Below are 16,545 nucleotides of genomic sequence, written 5' to 3'. Positions count from 1 at the left end.
AGTGTATATACTGTGGTCTTCTCGGGCCATGCTCTTTCAGTAATTGGGAATTTTCTGCTCGAATATAGCCAGGAACAGAATACAGGACTTGCAAACCCCAGTCCCCTAATGTTTGAGTAAGCCTTCACGTATTTTGATAGATGAATTTGGCAAGAAGTGACATAATCTCCCAACATAAGTATTTAGAAACAGTTTTGTTGAGAGATCTTATACTTGTGCTATCTTCGTTTTGAAAGTTGAAGACTTCTTATATTCTTGATCTGTAGGTAAATTTGATGACTATCTTTTTAATAAAGAAGATAAGTATCACCACTTTCAAGTAGAAGCAAGACATAAAGCAATGTGGTATATTTCATTACCGCTGTAGGATCACGCACTTGAATGATAAATGGAATTGTCATGTGTTGAGCCCCTTTGCAAATGGAAGGGTGATCATTACAGCTATTTCCTTTTTTTGGAAGGTGACAGAGAGCAATTGAACTAGACAAGCAAGGATTTCTAGCAGCCTTCAAAGTAAGATGCAGTGGCACATTATCTCTGCCTGTTATGAGCACCAAAGGTTTTTCCAAACAGCCTTTTTGATATAGCACAGGTTCTATTGGCATTCTCTGAAATGCTACACAGCAGTGATAGGTTAGTTTAGTAGTGATTTTTTTTTTTAATTTATAAAGTAAAATTTTGCTTCTTTTCTCACTGCTATAAGAAACTATGCTTATATTGTTTCAGTACCTATCTATATGACCTTACTAGTTGATTATAAATTCTACTTCCTTTTAAACAGAATCCCCTACCAGGGATCCCAAGTCAGATTTGGAGGAGAGTGTTACAAGCTTTGATTGGAATTAATTTTTTTTTTTTTACCATTTGTATTTCTCTATATTTTTTTCTTGTTTTATTTCCCACACCTTGTATAATAGAAAAATGGTAATCTCAAAAACATATCATATATAAGATGACATAGAAATACTCTATTTGCTCAATGCTTGATACTTCAAGCCCTTAAAAGAGCTGTACTTGAGTCCATCCAGCTTTGTGTAGGGAGTACTGGAGTGTATATGAAATGATGATCTGATTCACGTGAACTGGAAAAAATGATATTCTTTGTCCCTCAACCCCCTCCCAGTCTCTGAGACTTTAAAGGAATACTGTCTTGCTCTGATAGCAAATAAATTTGTTAGCACTGAAATGATCCTGATGACTATGCTGATACTGCTGAAACACAGTAGATGGCACTCTATGCACAGGATTATGCTTGCAAATTAATTAGCCTTTCACATTCACCCAACTGGAGGTAATAATTTCAAGTCTATTTAAAAAAAAATACTCTTATACAAGGTTTTTCTTTTTTTCTTCTTTTTTTTTTTTTTTGCAGAGAGCAAAAAGACCCAATCTTCCTGAGGGACAAAGTTACACAAAAACATTCCAAAGAACAGTTTGAGACAGCTCAAAAAATAGAACAAGAGTATAGCAAGTACTTTACAGGTTAGTATTTAATCAACATTTCACTAGAAACACAGTGGCAATTTAATCCATTTACATGGTAATTTCAAAAGATCCTATATTCCTTCAGAGACCTCTTTTTTTTGTGTGTGTGTGTGTTTTTATTCTGCCTTTCCTTTTGGCAAACTCATGCTCTGGTGTTTTATTTTACTGGGAGAGGAAATCTCAAGATGTAAGTACTATCCCTTGCTTTTACATGTTTTTGTTTTAGCATGTTATGAATCTTATGACCTAAAGAGATTCTGAAAATGTTTTATTACAAGCTAGTAGTACTGGAAGTATGGTCAAGATAATTTGACACAGTGTTGGCAGTTTTATACCATATAAGAAGTTTATACCGTGTAATTGTAAAAATCTAACCAAACCAAACAAAATGACAACAAAAAAACCCTGTAGTGTAAATTAATGAATGATTTGTGAGACATACTTTAAATCTTTCAAGAAAGGAAAAAAAAATTGTCAAAGGTTTCTTGAGCATGCGTTGTAATTTGGAATAATTAAATTAAACTTCATAGGCCCTTTTTAACATCATAAAGTATATTATATGAATCTTGGATTGTAGTTAATACTGTATTTTTACCAGAGAAAGACAACTGTGTTTGAAGACTGTCTCTGCTTATTTCAGAGTATATTTCCATGTGGTTCCACATACGTTCAGAAGCGTGGGGATAAAATTCTAGACATCTTGATGTGAATGGCAACAAAACTTAAAAAGAAAAAAAAACAAAATAAAACCAAAAAAGCATCACTAAACCAGCCCAAACCCAACTTTTCATCCCCCAAACAATGGGATTCTTACAGAAATATTTTGAGGCATACCTGCCAAGTGCAGGGTGGGGTAGGGGGATGTAGTGAGTATAGAGCTATCTCAGCACATCCTGAGAGAAGCTGCACGTTCTCAACAAAATCAGTTACCTGGTATGTAATAGCCATACAAATGTTCATTTAAATGGTACATACTAAACCTTCACAGAACTTGACACGCACATGGCCAGATTGCATCACCACGTGTTATCTTCTGCTCCTTGTTAAGTCATTTGTTGCATTATAATTTCACCCTGATAGTGAAAGTAGCACTCAGTCCAAGGGAGTCCTATGTGTATCTTCTCACATGCCCTGTAGGAAGGGCCTCCCTCTGTTAGTGCCAAGTACAGTGGACTCCAGCTGTCATCAACATTTCCAGATGCTGGTAGTCGGAGAGGGTTGGTGTTCAAACTGCATTGACATTTAAGCTTGTTGAAATTATAGTGTTGTGCATAAAATAAGCCTGTAGATAGGCATGTTGGACATGGTGGCTTCCTCATGGCTTCATGTATGTGTATGACACGCTCTCTCAGACCTGAGCTCTGTGACTACATCATGAAGTACATTTTTTGACTAATGACTCTTTCAAGTTGGCTTTGTTTCCTGTACCAAGTTGTGAGCACGGCGTGTAATGTGAATCACTTCCTCACTGCCATTTGTCACCTTTCATAGACCTTGTCGGTTACTGTGTTCTGTATCCAAACTCACCTACTCACCTGACATCGTTAACTGTAGTATATACTGCAGAGTCAAGTAATATTTTACCTGAGATCAAATTCTCTCTTTTCAAAAATGGGAATGATACCTATAGCCTTATAAGATTTTCCCATATTTTTCCAGCGTTAGTGGTAGCTGAGGCCAGAGGCTTTGCTGACATATTTTTCAAGTCATGAAGTTCCTCGCTTTTTAAGTCTTAAAGCTAATACCTTCTCCTCTCCTGTGTCAGTGTTGGCATTTTACTTTTTATGACTGTTATGTTTAGCAAGGGTAGAATGCAAGGTGTTAATTTATCTTTTGAATTGATTTTCAAGGAGTTGCTTGCTGTTGGCCTTTCGTTCCTTGAATGTAGTTGACAATAAGAATTGGAGTAGCAACTGCCGCTGTTTTATTTAGCTCAACGATCTGTGAGCTGCCTCATAATTTACTTCTAACATTTGTAAATAGTGTCTAGTTGCTACAGCTATAGTCTCTATGTATATTACCACATAAATATAAAACTCTTAACACCACATGCTGAACAGAGGAGGTTTATTATAGCAGGTTCTGACCATCTTTAGACTTAAACTTTGCCACCTAATGCCTCTGAAAATAGTCCGTGAAGGCCTCTGACAAAACAGTTGTCTTAGTAGATTATAGCCATCAGTTAGTTCTGCGACTTCCCTGGGCTGTTTTAAGAGCTAGCAGAAGAAACTGTATATTGAATGCTTGACCTCTTCGCTCTGTTAATTCTTTTTCTTGTTTTAATAGCGCCATGCATCTGGCAAATACTGAGTTGGGTAGATTAATTCTGTTGATAAACACTTTGCAGAAAAATGCAGACGACTGCTCTTTGTAATTACTCATAACTGTTTGTTCCAGTCTCATTTGTGTGGGGGGGTTCTTTTTCTCCAGGCATTGTCCAGGGAGGAGCCCTTTCAAGCATTTGCACTCAGATTATGACAACTGTCGATCAAGAACAAAACAAAGTCCTGTGGATCCCAGCTGGCCCGCTGTAGATTTATTTCGCTGTGAAACTACTTTGCAGATGTAAATAACCAACTAACTTTCTATCCAACGGACTCTGTCCATTTTTGTCTTTATAAAGATATCCGTAAGTGATTTCTGTTTCATGAAGGGGAATGATAACACTGAACACACAAGGACCCAACGAGGCATGTGGGAAGGGGTAGATCACTTCACCGAGCTTGTCTCTTACGTCGTACGTGTACACGTGACGGGTTGTCACGAGGGGTTGCGACCCGCGTGTACTTGTCCATGAGTAAAGAATTTAACAATGCTGCAAAACCCTGTAGAACGACAAGTTTACAAAAACCTTTTCAAAGTATTTGGTTGTTGCTGTTTACTTGAATGTCTTTTGTTTTGTTTTGTTTTTTTTTTTTAACTCTGTGTCCTTTCACTTAATGAGGTAAATGGAGTGAAATTTCTGAATATGAGCAAATGGTTTATGCGCAATGTGACTCTTAGTTGCAATTTTGACCATTTCTAACCACGTTGTTGACTTGAAAACCAGGTAATAACATGGGATTGAATCGGTACATCTTGGGAGTAAGCTCAGAAGGAAGTACGCTCCTCTACAGGGCAGACCACTGTTTGTATCCTGTCAACGCTTGTCCGTCAAAGATATTGTTTCTTGTTTTATGCATGAATCTAATATTTAAACGTCATAATATATCTGAACAATCCAATGTGTGTTGAGAAATAATAATTTTTGGTTGTTGGGCCTGGATTAAGTACTGGTGGGGAAGAGTCATAAGCTAGGCCTAGCATGCTGTGTTCTGTCACTTTTAGATACTGTAAATATGGAAAGCTTATGTCGGTGCAATTTTGCAGGGTAATTCTTAAGCTTTGTACTTCAGTGTGTAGCATTCACATAGATTGTTTTTTATTTAAGAGCAGCCACAGTTTTAGGGCTTTGATTAAAAGCCTTTAGAAAGGTACTAAATTGTTAGTGTTTTCACTGTCAAAAAATAAGTGATCGTTTAGTTTTGGTTGCAATACTTATTCACCTATTGTACCAAACTCCATTGTATCAGTTCCCTTTTTGTTTTTTGCACTTCTGACTCTGTGTTCCTAACACAGGTTTTGTACCTGTCTCTTCTGTCTCTTGTGCCATGTTTCTTGGGTACTGTATTTTAATTGTTTTTAAAATATCATTGGAGTAGAGCTGCTTCTCAGTCACTGTTCCTAACATTTCATTATGTAGGGTTTCTAGTTTTACACTACAGGCTGTAGTTTTGCTTCTGTTTGCAGCTTTTTTAATTATAAAAAGGGATTCTTCTTGCACGGTTCTTCAAAGAAAGATCTGGTCCTAAATTTAAATTCTGTTTTACAGATGCTATTTTATAGTTCAAAATACTTTATATGGTATTTATATAGTTATATACTATATAGAGAGAGTATTTTGAGCTATAGTACATATTTTATATATATATATAGTATTTTATATAGTATTATACCATACTATTGTAATACTGTATATATATAAATTAAAAATAGGAAATTATATGGATGAATTACTAGTCAAAGTACTTCTCATAGTGAGGGACAGCAGTTGTTTTTTGTTTATCTCATTTTTTGTTTGTTTTTTTAAAGTTTGAGGTCAGAGTAGACTCCAGTGGTACAACTGAAACAGACAGGTACTGTTCTGACATGGATTTTCTGTACTAAAATGAAAATGTCACTTTGTATCAAAAAAAAAAAGTTTAAGAAACTGATTACTAAATAAAGGTCAATTTCTATAACTTGACTTGTGTGTAAAAGGTGCATATAGCTACTGTTCTCCTTGACTGTGTTTAGTTGACTCCTCATATAAGGTTTTATTCTCTGACTAAAATTGGCGCATATAGGGTCAAGTGCCCACCTTGAGAGGAACAAGTTTCGGTTTTGGGGTTTTGCCCAACATAGCATATGTAGATACTAAAAGAGGTTCAAAAACTGCAGGACACAAGAAGTCAGATGTTGGTTTGTGTTACCATATTTTTAAAATTCTGGCCCAGTGGTGTTAAGGATTTCAAGCGGAAATGCAATTGATTGGATGGAGGCTTTAACCAGAGAATGAGTCTATCACTGTTATTTTCAAGAGAGTGTCACTGGAAACTAGGGAAAACCTAATAGGCAAAAGCGTGAATCATTAGCTTAAAGGCACAGTGTAGAATTCTGTGCCTCAGTTTTTACACTTCAGACAGACCAGCCTCTTCTGTTTATTGAGTTACCTGAAAGTTTAGGGAAGGTAATTATTGCATATTAACTTTTCTGCTTCATCAGTTGCTTTATTCTCAGATGCCAAATAGTCAACTTCAGCATGAATCGGATTGGTGGATGGTCAGTTTTCTTGTAATCTGCTTACCTAGTAATAGCCTTCAGTCATAAGACAGGACTTGCACCTTATCTGCTTTTCTTAAAAAAACCCACCGTGGTCCCATCTTCTAATAGAGGATGAGGGAAATGAGAATAGGCAGGTTCTGGCAGGTCAGTAACAGCCATACCTTGCATATCTTCTGATCACAAGGAAGTAGAATTGAAGTCTTGATTAAACACTAGAGAGATTCCTTTAGCTCAGATCAAGAGTTTCCTGATACATCATTTTATTTTATAATACTACATGCTGGAGCTAGATTTGGCCATCGTTCTGAAAACAGTAACTTTGTCCAGGTGTTTAAATAAGGAGTATGGTTCTGTGGGTATTTTCAAAAATAGTTTAGAAGTAATATAGCTAGACAACAAAAGTCTGAAAACTTCACCCTCATGCTCACAAGCCACCATGCAGCGTGTATGGCTGCAGGTAAGGAGTTAGCTAGAAATCAGCTTCTTTTAACTTTATTTCTCCATAGCTAAACTGACATAAAATGGCTGAAGATACTGCACCCCATATGTATGATCTGTTGTTAATATGTTGACAAGCATCTATGTGCTTTCAAACCTTTGCATTCTGTTCACATTGACCTGAATTGCAGGGCAAGTGTTTGCCAGATCCAGAATTACACTCCAACAGCTGCCAACCGCTTCACCTCAGACAAGGGTCCTTTTTCAGTGTCTGGTAAATTTGGAGGCCGTATCATAATCCCTTTCAGTGAATACAAACATTGCCTTATGCAGTCTTGAACAGCTTTCCTAGATGCATCTTGGATGTATTCATGCTTGAAGTACAGTCTTGTAATCTTTTCTAGACTTACGTTTAAGGCTCCATGTAATTTCTAAGATTTGACACCTCCATTTCACAATGGACAGTTTCTTTTAAAATACACTGACATTGGAAAAATGTGCACTGGCTTGGAAACTAGAGGGACTGCTGTGAAAAATACAGATACCCAGCAAGGCAGACTTTAGTCTTGTGCAACAACTACTAAAGGTCCCAGACCTGCAGTAGAAACGGAACAGTATAAAAAAGGTGCTTGGCCTCTTCCTGTAAATTTTCTTATGGCTGCTGTGTCGGTGGGTGTAAGGGTTTCGTATTCGTTTGGTTGCTTTTAAAGAGAATTTTTTTTCCCAACCTTAACTCTGTGTCATTTTGCTTAGAAAATGTCTTGGTGTTCTTCACTGAAAAAGCACATTTTTGATGAACATTTGGTAGCAAACTTTTTAACTATTCAATTTGACTTCTTTCTCTCTTAGTATTCAAAGAGATGCTTTTACTAGCACAACCCAAATGATGCGAACGTGAATCCAAAAACCAGGAACCCAATAAGGGATCCTATTACTTAAGTGTAAACATACTAGCTTAACTTGGCATTGTTCAACTCTATTTTTAACAAACAATTCCTTACAAGCTTTCATAAGAATGGTTGTTTATTACATTATAAATAATTGTGGATGAATGTTGTAACTTTGTATTTAAAAGTTGTCTAGATGGATCCTTTTCTTGAAGTAAACTGTGCATAAAAACCATCTGTGACTAAAAAAAAACAAAACCTTTTCAGTACTGAAAATTATCTTGTGGACCTCCAGGACAGAAAATGTTTTGAATTTTTTTTTTTATTTCTTTCATCTTATAACTTAGTTTAAAACCAGTGAGAAGAGGAGTATTGAAGTTATGCTGATTTCAATAGATCTCATTCAAGTAAGCGTTTGTAATTAGTTTTCCTCTACAAAATGCACCAGTTAAAGGTGCAGTGATCCCCCCCCTCATCCCCCCCCCAAGTTTTTAAAATATGAGTCTTTTTTTCTAAAAATGTAGGGGGGGAAATGGCAGAGATCTAATAATTGTTTTAAGAAGCAAATCACCAAAATCTTTGTACTATGTAACCTAGTCACTTCATATTATGGTGAATTATCTGTCATTGCTATGTTTTATTAACACTACGTTATATGCTAAATGTGTGTGTTCACTGGGTTATTTTCTGTGTCCGTCATATTGAAGGAAATAACACCAGTGGCTGAGGAAGCTTTCAGAGATATGGTATCTTGATTTATGACCCTTTCCTTTGCTTGTTCTCAGTATAAAGAGAATGTCCAAGAGCTAGAATCCTACTTATGCTAGTTAAGAAAAACAACCCAAAACCGAAACACCCCCCCCCCCCCAACCCAACACACAAAACAAAGCAACCCCCGCCCCCCCAAACCCCACTTCTATAGTGTCCAATTTTGCCTTTCTTATGATTTTGGATCTTTCCCATCTTCCTAAAGATCTATTAAAAGTTCAGAAAACAAAGACAGCAGTTTACTCTTAACTTAATCCACATACATACTGCATATTTAACAATACACTGATGTCTCCAAAACTGGAAACAAGTCTTTCAAAATGTTAAATACTTTCAACAGCTTGAAAAAAAATCTGTTTCTTGATAAGATTCCACTTACATTTGCAATGGCTTTTTTTCTTTTAAAGTTTTTTCAGTGCAAATGTGAATGACATTTCTTATGTAATCTTCCCTATGCCCTTCCTCTGAAGGCAGGGGATGATCGGCTTTCTGAAGATGGTGACTTTGATCTTCAGAGGAGTTGACCCTTTTCCCACAACTCTTGTGTCTGGTTTTGCTGCAGATTCATCTTACCTTGTTAGCAATAATGCCAGTCAACTAAAATCATCATAATTCCTTCCTTTGCCAAATCTGCCTGCTCCACAAACGCTTAGCATTTGAGCTTAGCATTTAGATGCTCAGATCATCTAATTGTTTAACCTAATTGGGACAATATTTGTGGCCTACCTGTGACAAACCTAAGGTTTCAGGTTTCGAGCTTGTTTGATGTTTGGCTAATGTAAGCAATAACAAGCTGAAAATGCATTGCTTCATCTAAATACATGCAAGGGGTCTAAATGCGATTGTCAGTCTTACAGTTTTGTGATGAAAATAACTGTTAGTTATATCATTTTGAGAGGATAATTCCAGTGGAGTCAGCCAAAAGATCCTAAGGTAAGAGATGGAAACTTGTTCTCTGCTGTGAAGATATGATTTGAGAGTGCTAGCAATTGCTCACATCATTATAGTAACAAGTAGATTTGTGATGCAAAGATGAGTAAGTGCAATTACAGAAGAAACCAAACACATGGAGCTGAATTCCAGGATGGTGATACAAGGTGCATGTCCTCAGCAACCCTTAAGGTTGGTCCCATGGTGGCAAATGTGTATCAGTTATATCTGGGGTTGGCTGAACTGTGGCCTTGCAGAGCTTCTGGCTGCAAATGTGTTTCTAACATTCAAATGAATACTCATACTTTTATACCCTGACTTGTACTGTAGTAAAAAATGTGTGTTTAATAGCTGCAATTATAGTGTGATCTGTTGAGACCTGCTCTGACTGATTTGCAGTTCAATTATTTAGAATTCATTTTTCAGGGAGGTACCACATATTTTGTGCCAGAGTGACTATTTTACAGCTGCAAAATAATTCAAATGAAGTTGTAAAAATCAATTGCATATCCGCCCCCTCCCCCTGGCCTTACATGGGCAGAGTTTCCCTCAGAGCTGCAAGATTTGAACTCCAAGGGACACTTGAATTCCTATCTGGTGCTGACACTGCTGTGTTGTCCTGCACAGAACATGATCAGAGCTGTCTCCTGACAACGTGGAGTAAGGAGGTGTTGGGGCTGCACTGGCTTCAGTCCACAGCTGTGCTCCTCCACGGAATCCTTCGTAACGCTTCAGTCTTTGCACGAGTTAACCTTAGCGAGATGCTTCCAGTCCTGGCTCCACAGTGGCAGCTCTGTGCCTTCCGGAGCCGAAATGGGGTTTCTGATCAGCAATGCTGCCGCGTTTTTCCTTTCAGTTGTCTCTCTTCTGCTACGTAACCATACACAGACGTTTAGTTTTGGCAATCGCTCCATGAAATTTTTCTCAGAATAGGAGTGAGCTTCTAGTTTATGTGAGAACTATATTACAGATACATTGCAAGCCTTCCCTTTCTTTTGCTGTTATATTCAGCTTTAGTTGCCCTTTGCTTTATAGTCTCGCTACCATCAGTAGGTAAATCGTCTTTCAAGGTGTGTCTGCCATCCAGTGCAGCCTTCCTGTTTGCCCCATTTCCTTGCTTCATGCTTCACTTGTATCATTGCTCAACTCCTTGCACATCTAAACTCTCAAAGATATTTTTTCCATTGCTGATGCAACCTAATCTCTCTCTTCCTCGCCCTGTTATCTAATACTAAGGTATTTTGGGACATTAGGTAAAGTCTGTTTGTTTCATAAAGCATACTGTGCGGTTGTGTATTAATTACTGATTTGATTCTAGATGCTTGTTATACTCACTGTTGATGATATCGTGAACAGCAGCGGCTGATCCGCTCCAGCATTCAGCAGCCTGCAATTTCAGATAATGTTTTAGCAGGGATTCCACGTCTGCAGTTTCTGAAAGTGATGCCTTACTATGTTTCCAGCAGTGTCAGCAGTACATTTGTAAAATAACCTACTTGGTAAGCAACAGAAGATGACTTGAGAAAGTCCACACACCTGCCTTAGGATTTTATGACCTCTGCTGGCTTACAGAGGCTGCAGTCTTTGAATTAGGACTAGATGATTTGTAAAGGTCCCTTCCAATCCAAAGCATTCTATGATTCTAATTAATTTGGATTTCCCTCTGCCCTGTTCTGATTCTGTGATAACACAGCGCTGGTGAGGTATGCAGAAGTACAGCTGAACTGACTTGCTGCAAATTACTGAGATCCACAAATGGTGCTTGACCTTCACTAGAAATAAACTATAATTGTTCTAATTTTAACCTTTTTTGCTATAACTTAGGATGTTACTGAAGTTACAAGAGGTCAGTTTATAAAGAGAGTTACGAAATGCTGGGACTCACCAGAAGTAGCCATATTTCTCTTGTTTCTTTCCCACCCTGCTCTTGCACTAAAGCCCAGTTTTTATTTTACACCCTCTGTACTGTGAGTCATTTGAAGATGTAGGCAGTCTGTAATACAGAATATGATGGAAAGAACAAGAACAGCAACAAACCAGTGCTGGATGTTGGAAATCATGGGCCCTTAAAATCCTTTTCAGTTCTCTTACTGCAGCAAGAGCTACTCAGAAACAGAAATCCTTTCATGAAACAATTAAGCCAGAGTCGGAAAGTAATTTTCTTTCTTGCTCTCAGTGCTCTGATAATAAGACTTTCAAAATGCAACTCCCTTATTTTTAGAAATCATCTGATGTCCAGACCAAATGCATCTGTGGCACCTTAATACTTGTTCTTGTGAAAATACTATTTTAACTCCTCTGCCTCAGTATATGTACTTCATGATGCAGAGCACTTTCAGCTTTTGTTTTACTAGGCTAAACAAACTTCTTAAACTCTTAAATGGTAGGTTCTTCATTCCAGCTACCACTTCTGTGCACCTTTTCTAGATTGAAGCAAGCTACTTTGAATAGCCAAAGTTTACTACCACATGAACAAATGGAAATGTTGCTTTCCAGGCATTAAAAATAGCGTTGGTAAAGGAACAGAGCTTCTTTCTCCTAGCACAGAACAATGAAATTTATTGGAGCAAGGAAGAGTCTATTTACAGAATGTTCCGAGCTCTGACACAATCTTATCTTGCCCTTTAAAACAGAGATGGTTTGTTATTTTTCCATTGAATTCTTAACGGAGGTCCTTAATCCAGAGACAACTTTCAAGTATGCTGGATGTAAACCTGATCTATTTCAATGATTTGGTTTTTATGGCTTTTTGTTACCCCCTACTACTTATGAGATGTGCTTTTTGTTTAAATAAGGGTTTATTCCATCATAACCCATTGAGTTGTCCTGCTTGATGGTGTGAATTCACGGTTCTATAGTCACTCCAAAGTGTCCTATTCCTCAGTTGGGGGAAAAAAAAAGTTAGGTCAGCCAACCTGTCCAATGTGGGATTCCCCTTTGAGTATATATTCCTGTGCTTTCTGAGTGGGGTGTTTTTGTTTTGTTGTTGTTTTTTTTTTTTTTTTAAAAATCTAATTCTGCAAATACCACACACACCAAGAATACTTCCTGAAAATCAGTGGTACTGCAGATAAGTAAATGACCAATATATGGTTTGTTAGTCAATGTGAAACAGAAAAATGGCAAAATTGTTTAGAATTAAGCTGATGGGTTACATGAAAAAACAAAACAAAAAACCCCAAACCCTGATGTTCTGGTTTTCCGTTATTTTGCCTTGTGCTTCATTTTTACTATACCTACCCTAAAAAGGTGTTTGGAGCCTGAAAGTTATATTTGGAAAATGTAAATGAATTGGAATGGAATATTTCATTTGATAAACATTGAAATGGGGCATTAAGTTTCAGCAACAGGAAGGCTGCTGTTCTATTTCATCAAATTTCTTGGTATTCACTATTTTCAGGAAAATGTTCAGTAATTTCTGAAAAAGAAAGGACCCTTTAAAAGGTGTCTCAAGCCACCTACTCAAAACAGGAGTTATACTATATAATTACTCATCATTAAAAGTTTGGTTGGGGATTTTTACTGTGTGTAGTACAGAATGTAATGATTAGAGAAAAAAAATATTTCTGGTATGTGAGAGAGACTAAATCTTTCTTTTCCCAGTATGTTAATATGGCCAATAAAAAAACTACAACAAATGAAAAAAAAAGACATTAAAAGTTATTTCTTCAGCAGAAACAATAATACATGGAAGATGATTTGCATTTATCAAATTGTTCTTTTAAAATTCGAGAAACTCTCCCTTGATGCAAACTGACACATCAAACATTATCTCTGACACTCTATTTATTTTTATAGTTACAGCATCTCGTTTACAGTCATTTTGTGCTGTATATAGCACTGATTGTTTTTTCTTGCAAGATTAAGAGCAGAGTTTTAAACTGTCATCCTCAAGGTCACAAGCCTGGCAGAAAATTCTTCTCTTGTTTTTTGTAAATCATGAAGTACTTCAATAACCAAAAAACCAAACCGGACAATCATGCTTAGGTTTAAGAAAATAAAAGAATATGTATTCTATGACAATTTTTTCCATAAGACAGAAAGTATTAGCACAATCGGTGGTGAGAACTAGTGATGACTGTAAATCAATGGCTGCCACGCGTGGCATGAAAAGACAAAGTGACTGAATCTTAAAATAATGTATGCTGCAGTCTATAATGCACAATTAATGGAGTTCAAATCATGGTGGTTCTGAAGGGATTGAAAAGTATTGCGTATTTCTTATCTGTAAATCCAACATTTCTAGTGCGTTAAATCCAAACACCTCGTATGGGCTATTTTGTAACAATCACTCTAAATTGATGAAGGCATACTAAGCCTTGTATGGCCACAGACCTTTAGTTGAGACCAGACAATAATAATCTAGTCTCTAAAGTACACAAAAAGCATGGAGAGCATCAGGCTGACTGGCTCAGTGTCAAGTCCTACTTATAAAAGGTATGACTTAAAATGGAAAGCCTTTGTGGCAGTTTATGCTAACTCAATGTGTATAGCCTGTGCAGAGAGTTATTTTCCACCTATTCGTGAATACACAAGCAAGGGAATTGGCTTTAAACACAGAGGGGTGCAGACAGTTCTTTTGTTTAATCAAATATTTTCCGATGGACGCTTAACTGGTTCTAATTTATGGGCAGCAGATGGTTTTTCTTCATTAGTAATTGTTTTTCCAGAAGATAAGTGTATTAAAATGTGTGAGGATTCGTGCAGTCTTTTATCATAGGTAAAGCTCTTTCTTGAAACCACTTGATTTTTTTAAAATGAAAAACCAAAGCGACTTCCTCAAACTTCCAAAGCCTATTACTTTATTCTATTCTGTTTTTTCTTAGAAGCAAAGGCTGTTAAACGTGTCGTTCGCTCTTCCCTGGAAGGAAAATCCTTAAGTGTTTATAGGATGCAGGCATAACAGAAGTTCTCTAAAACTGCCTCTGCTTTTAACTCAGGTAAGATGCAATGGCATCAGATCAAGATGTCAGATGTAAGTCCTGAAAACTCTTTTTGAATCCACCCGTGTTCAAAATTAAGTGTTCAGAATTTCCTGATAATGGAAAAGTTTTATTCTTGTTTTGGGACTAGTGAACAAACAGTTTGATTTTTATGTCTCCATCCTTGTCCCACTAAAACAGACACTTCACCCCTGCTGTAGGAGCAAGAACAGGGACTGAGGCCTCTCGCATTATAAATGCTCCTGCCAGAAGCATATTGTTAACTTCTATTTAAAGCATATTAAGTATTTTGAGTAATCGGAGCAATACCAAGAAGTTTTAACCTTAATAACTGATATGCTGGTTTGACAAGGCTTTCACAGCAGAAGTCACTGTTGTATAAGCCTTCACAGATACAACGCTTTTCTCATTATGGAAACATATGTACAGCTTGAGCAGCGTTTTCCTTTTATGACATATTCAGAGCTCTCTACAATCCTTTAAGGTATATTCATACAAAATTGTGGAGGAAGCCCTCTAAGACGCAAGTATTTGAAATACCAGTGTCTAGTTATGTTGACTTTGAGCTTTAAATTTTAAAGGTCCAGAATTCAGTGATAACAGCATTTTTTCCCACTGGCAGATGCATATTTTTAGGTACCAGCTTCCAAAGTTAGACGTACAGAACTTCCTCTTACTTGGAAAAAAAAAAATACAGATTTGCATCTTTTGTTTAGGCACCAATGTAAGCAATACAGTCATTAACTTGTCAACAAACTCCTCTGCCATGTGTTGCTGTCTTGTATGCAGCATATGCAGATTGTCCCAGTGCCTCACGAGAAGTTGCTACATGTCTTTCCTTTTGCGATCCATGCATTGGGCCGTGACCTTTCTCGTCTAAATTTCTTTATTCAAGTTACAGACACCTCTGCGTACAGGTTTTGAAGTGATCTGTGCCCTGTTGCCAGTGCAAACCTCTACCATCAAAGGGCACAAGAAACAGTCTTGCTCTGGCGTGAGTAGGAGCGTGGCTGCGGTCCAGCCCTGCCTGCTGTGTGCTTGCTCTGTACGGTTCGGGTTGCTGTTTTTTAAGGGACTGAGATGCTGGCTGTGCTTCTTGCTTCTCTCCTCACCCCGCTGGAGGCCCCAGAGCCCCTATGTGCTAACCTTTATTTTTTTCATTTGCTTTGAGACCATGGACGTACTGTAAAACTCTTTTAGTTACCTGGACTTTACAGGTGGCTTACCTGTTTGTATTTGTACAAAATCTAGCAATATAGAGAGGGAATGGGGCAGGAAGGTCACCGAATGGTTAGCTGTTACTTCAAACAGGAAAATAATTAAAACAAACCCTTCAACAGTGAAGTGATCTGTGAGAGGCAGAGCACCACGTTACCAGATACGAGCGCAGGGACAATTTTTTTTGAGTGCCTGTGGTTCTTGGAAGAGCTTGTGTTTTATCCCAGAAGATCAGAGAGTCCTTTTTATGCCACTTAACATCTTTTTACAGATGGCTTACAGATAGGAAACTATATCCTGTTTTACAGATAGGAAGCTGAGAGGCAAATAAAGAGAGACCAATTTTTAAGAAATCATAAGGGATTTTTAAAAAATGACCAATATAATATTCTAAATGATGCCATAAAGAGGAGAGGCATGTTACTCTAAGTAGAGCTTAACAGGAGAACTGTGCTACACAATGCTGCATAAAGTATCAAACTACCTTAGTGTTGCTGATTTCAGTGCATTCACTGAGGCAAATAATTACTCCAGGAAATAACATTTCAGTATCTCACAATCAGCATTTCTCTGAGTTTACTCCTCACGTGATTCTGTTCCTATTTCTTCTGGTCTTCCAGAATGGACTTTGAGCTCTTGCTCTAGTGCCACTGAAGGCAATAGAATTTTTCCTGCAGCTCAAAGGCAAAACTTGTTGCTGCCTTTTGTCCTTGTTTAGCAGCCTGACAAGTCTCACCTTTGAGGAATGGGGGGGTAGGGGCACAAACTTTTTTTTTTTTTTTTAAATGCAGAGAGACTGATGAAAGATAAATTTGGTGCTCTTGGGTTTGTGGTGTTCTCCCCCCCCCCCCCCCCCCCCAGTTTTTTTTTTTCTTTTTTGAGGTAAAGCTGAGTTTATACAAGTATAAATCTGGGCAGTCCACATAATGGATATTGCTATGGCCTCCAGCCACAGTTGGAGGAGTCATCAGTCAGTTTTAACCTGATGAAGGGCAGAGATGGACATAAATCCC

The 16,545-nt window shown here is 37.5% G+C and overlaps 1 protein-coding gene across 7 annotated transcripts in view; it reads left to right on the top strand.

Moving 5' to 3' along the window:
• Positions 1–16,545, top strand: part of DLG5 (discs large MAGUK scaffold protein 5) — a 139,657-nt gene that overhangs the window by 108,906 nt on the left and 14,206 nt on the right. For 3 of the 7 annotated variants that reach the window (XM_075505156.1, XM_075505154.1, XM_075505155.1), the window contains 2 exons: positions 1,373–1,482; positions 3,916–5,964. In XM_075505156.1, coding sequence (XP_075361271.1) covers positions 1,373–1,482; positions 3,916–4,019 — 214 coding nt within the window. In that variant the 3' untranslated portion in view covers positions 4,020–5,964. Of the gene's footprint in view, positions 1–1,372; positions 1,483–3,915; positions 5,965–16,545 lie in introns of those variants that run through there. The other 4 variants (XM_075505153.1, XM_075505152.1, XM_075505151.1 and 1 more) reach the window with 2 other exon arrangements.

Source organism: Mycteria americana, chromosome 6, assembly GCF_035582795.1.
Source record: "Mycteria americana isolate JAX WOST 10 ecotype Jacksonville Zoo and Gardens chromosome 6, USCA_MyAme_1.0, whole genome shotgun sequence".
In the NCBI taxonomy this organism is placed as follows: domain Eukaryota; kingdom Metazoa; phylum Chordata; class Aves; order Ciconiiformes; family Ciconiidae; genus Mycteria; species Mycteria americana.
The sequence above is the reverse complement of the archived record's forward strand: the minus strand, read 5'-3'. Positions and strand labels throughout refer to the sequence as shown.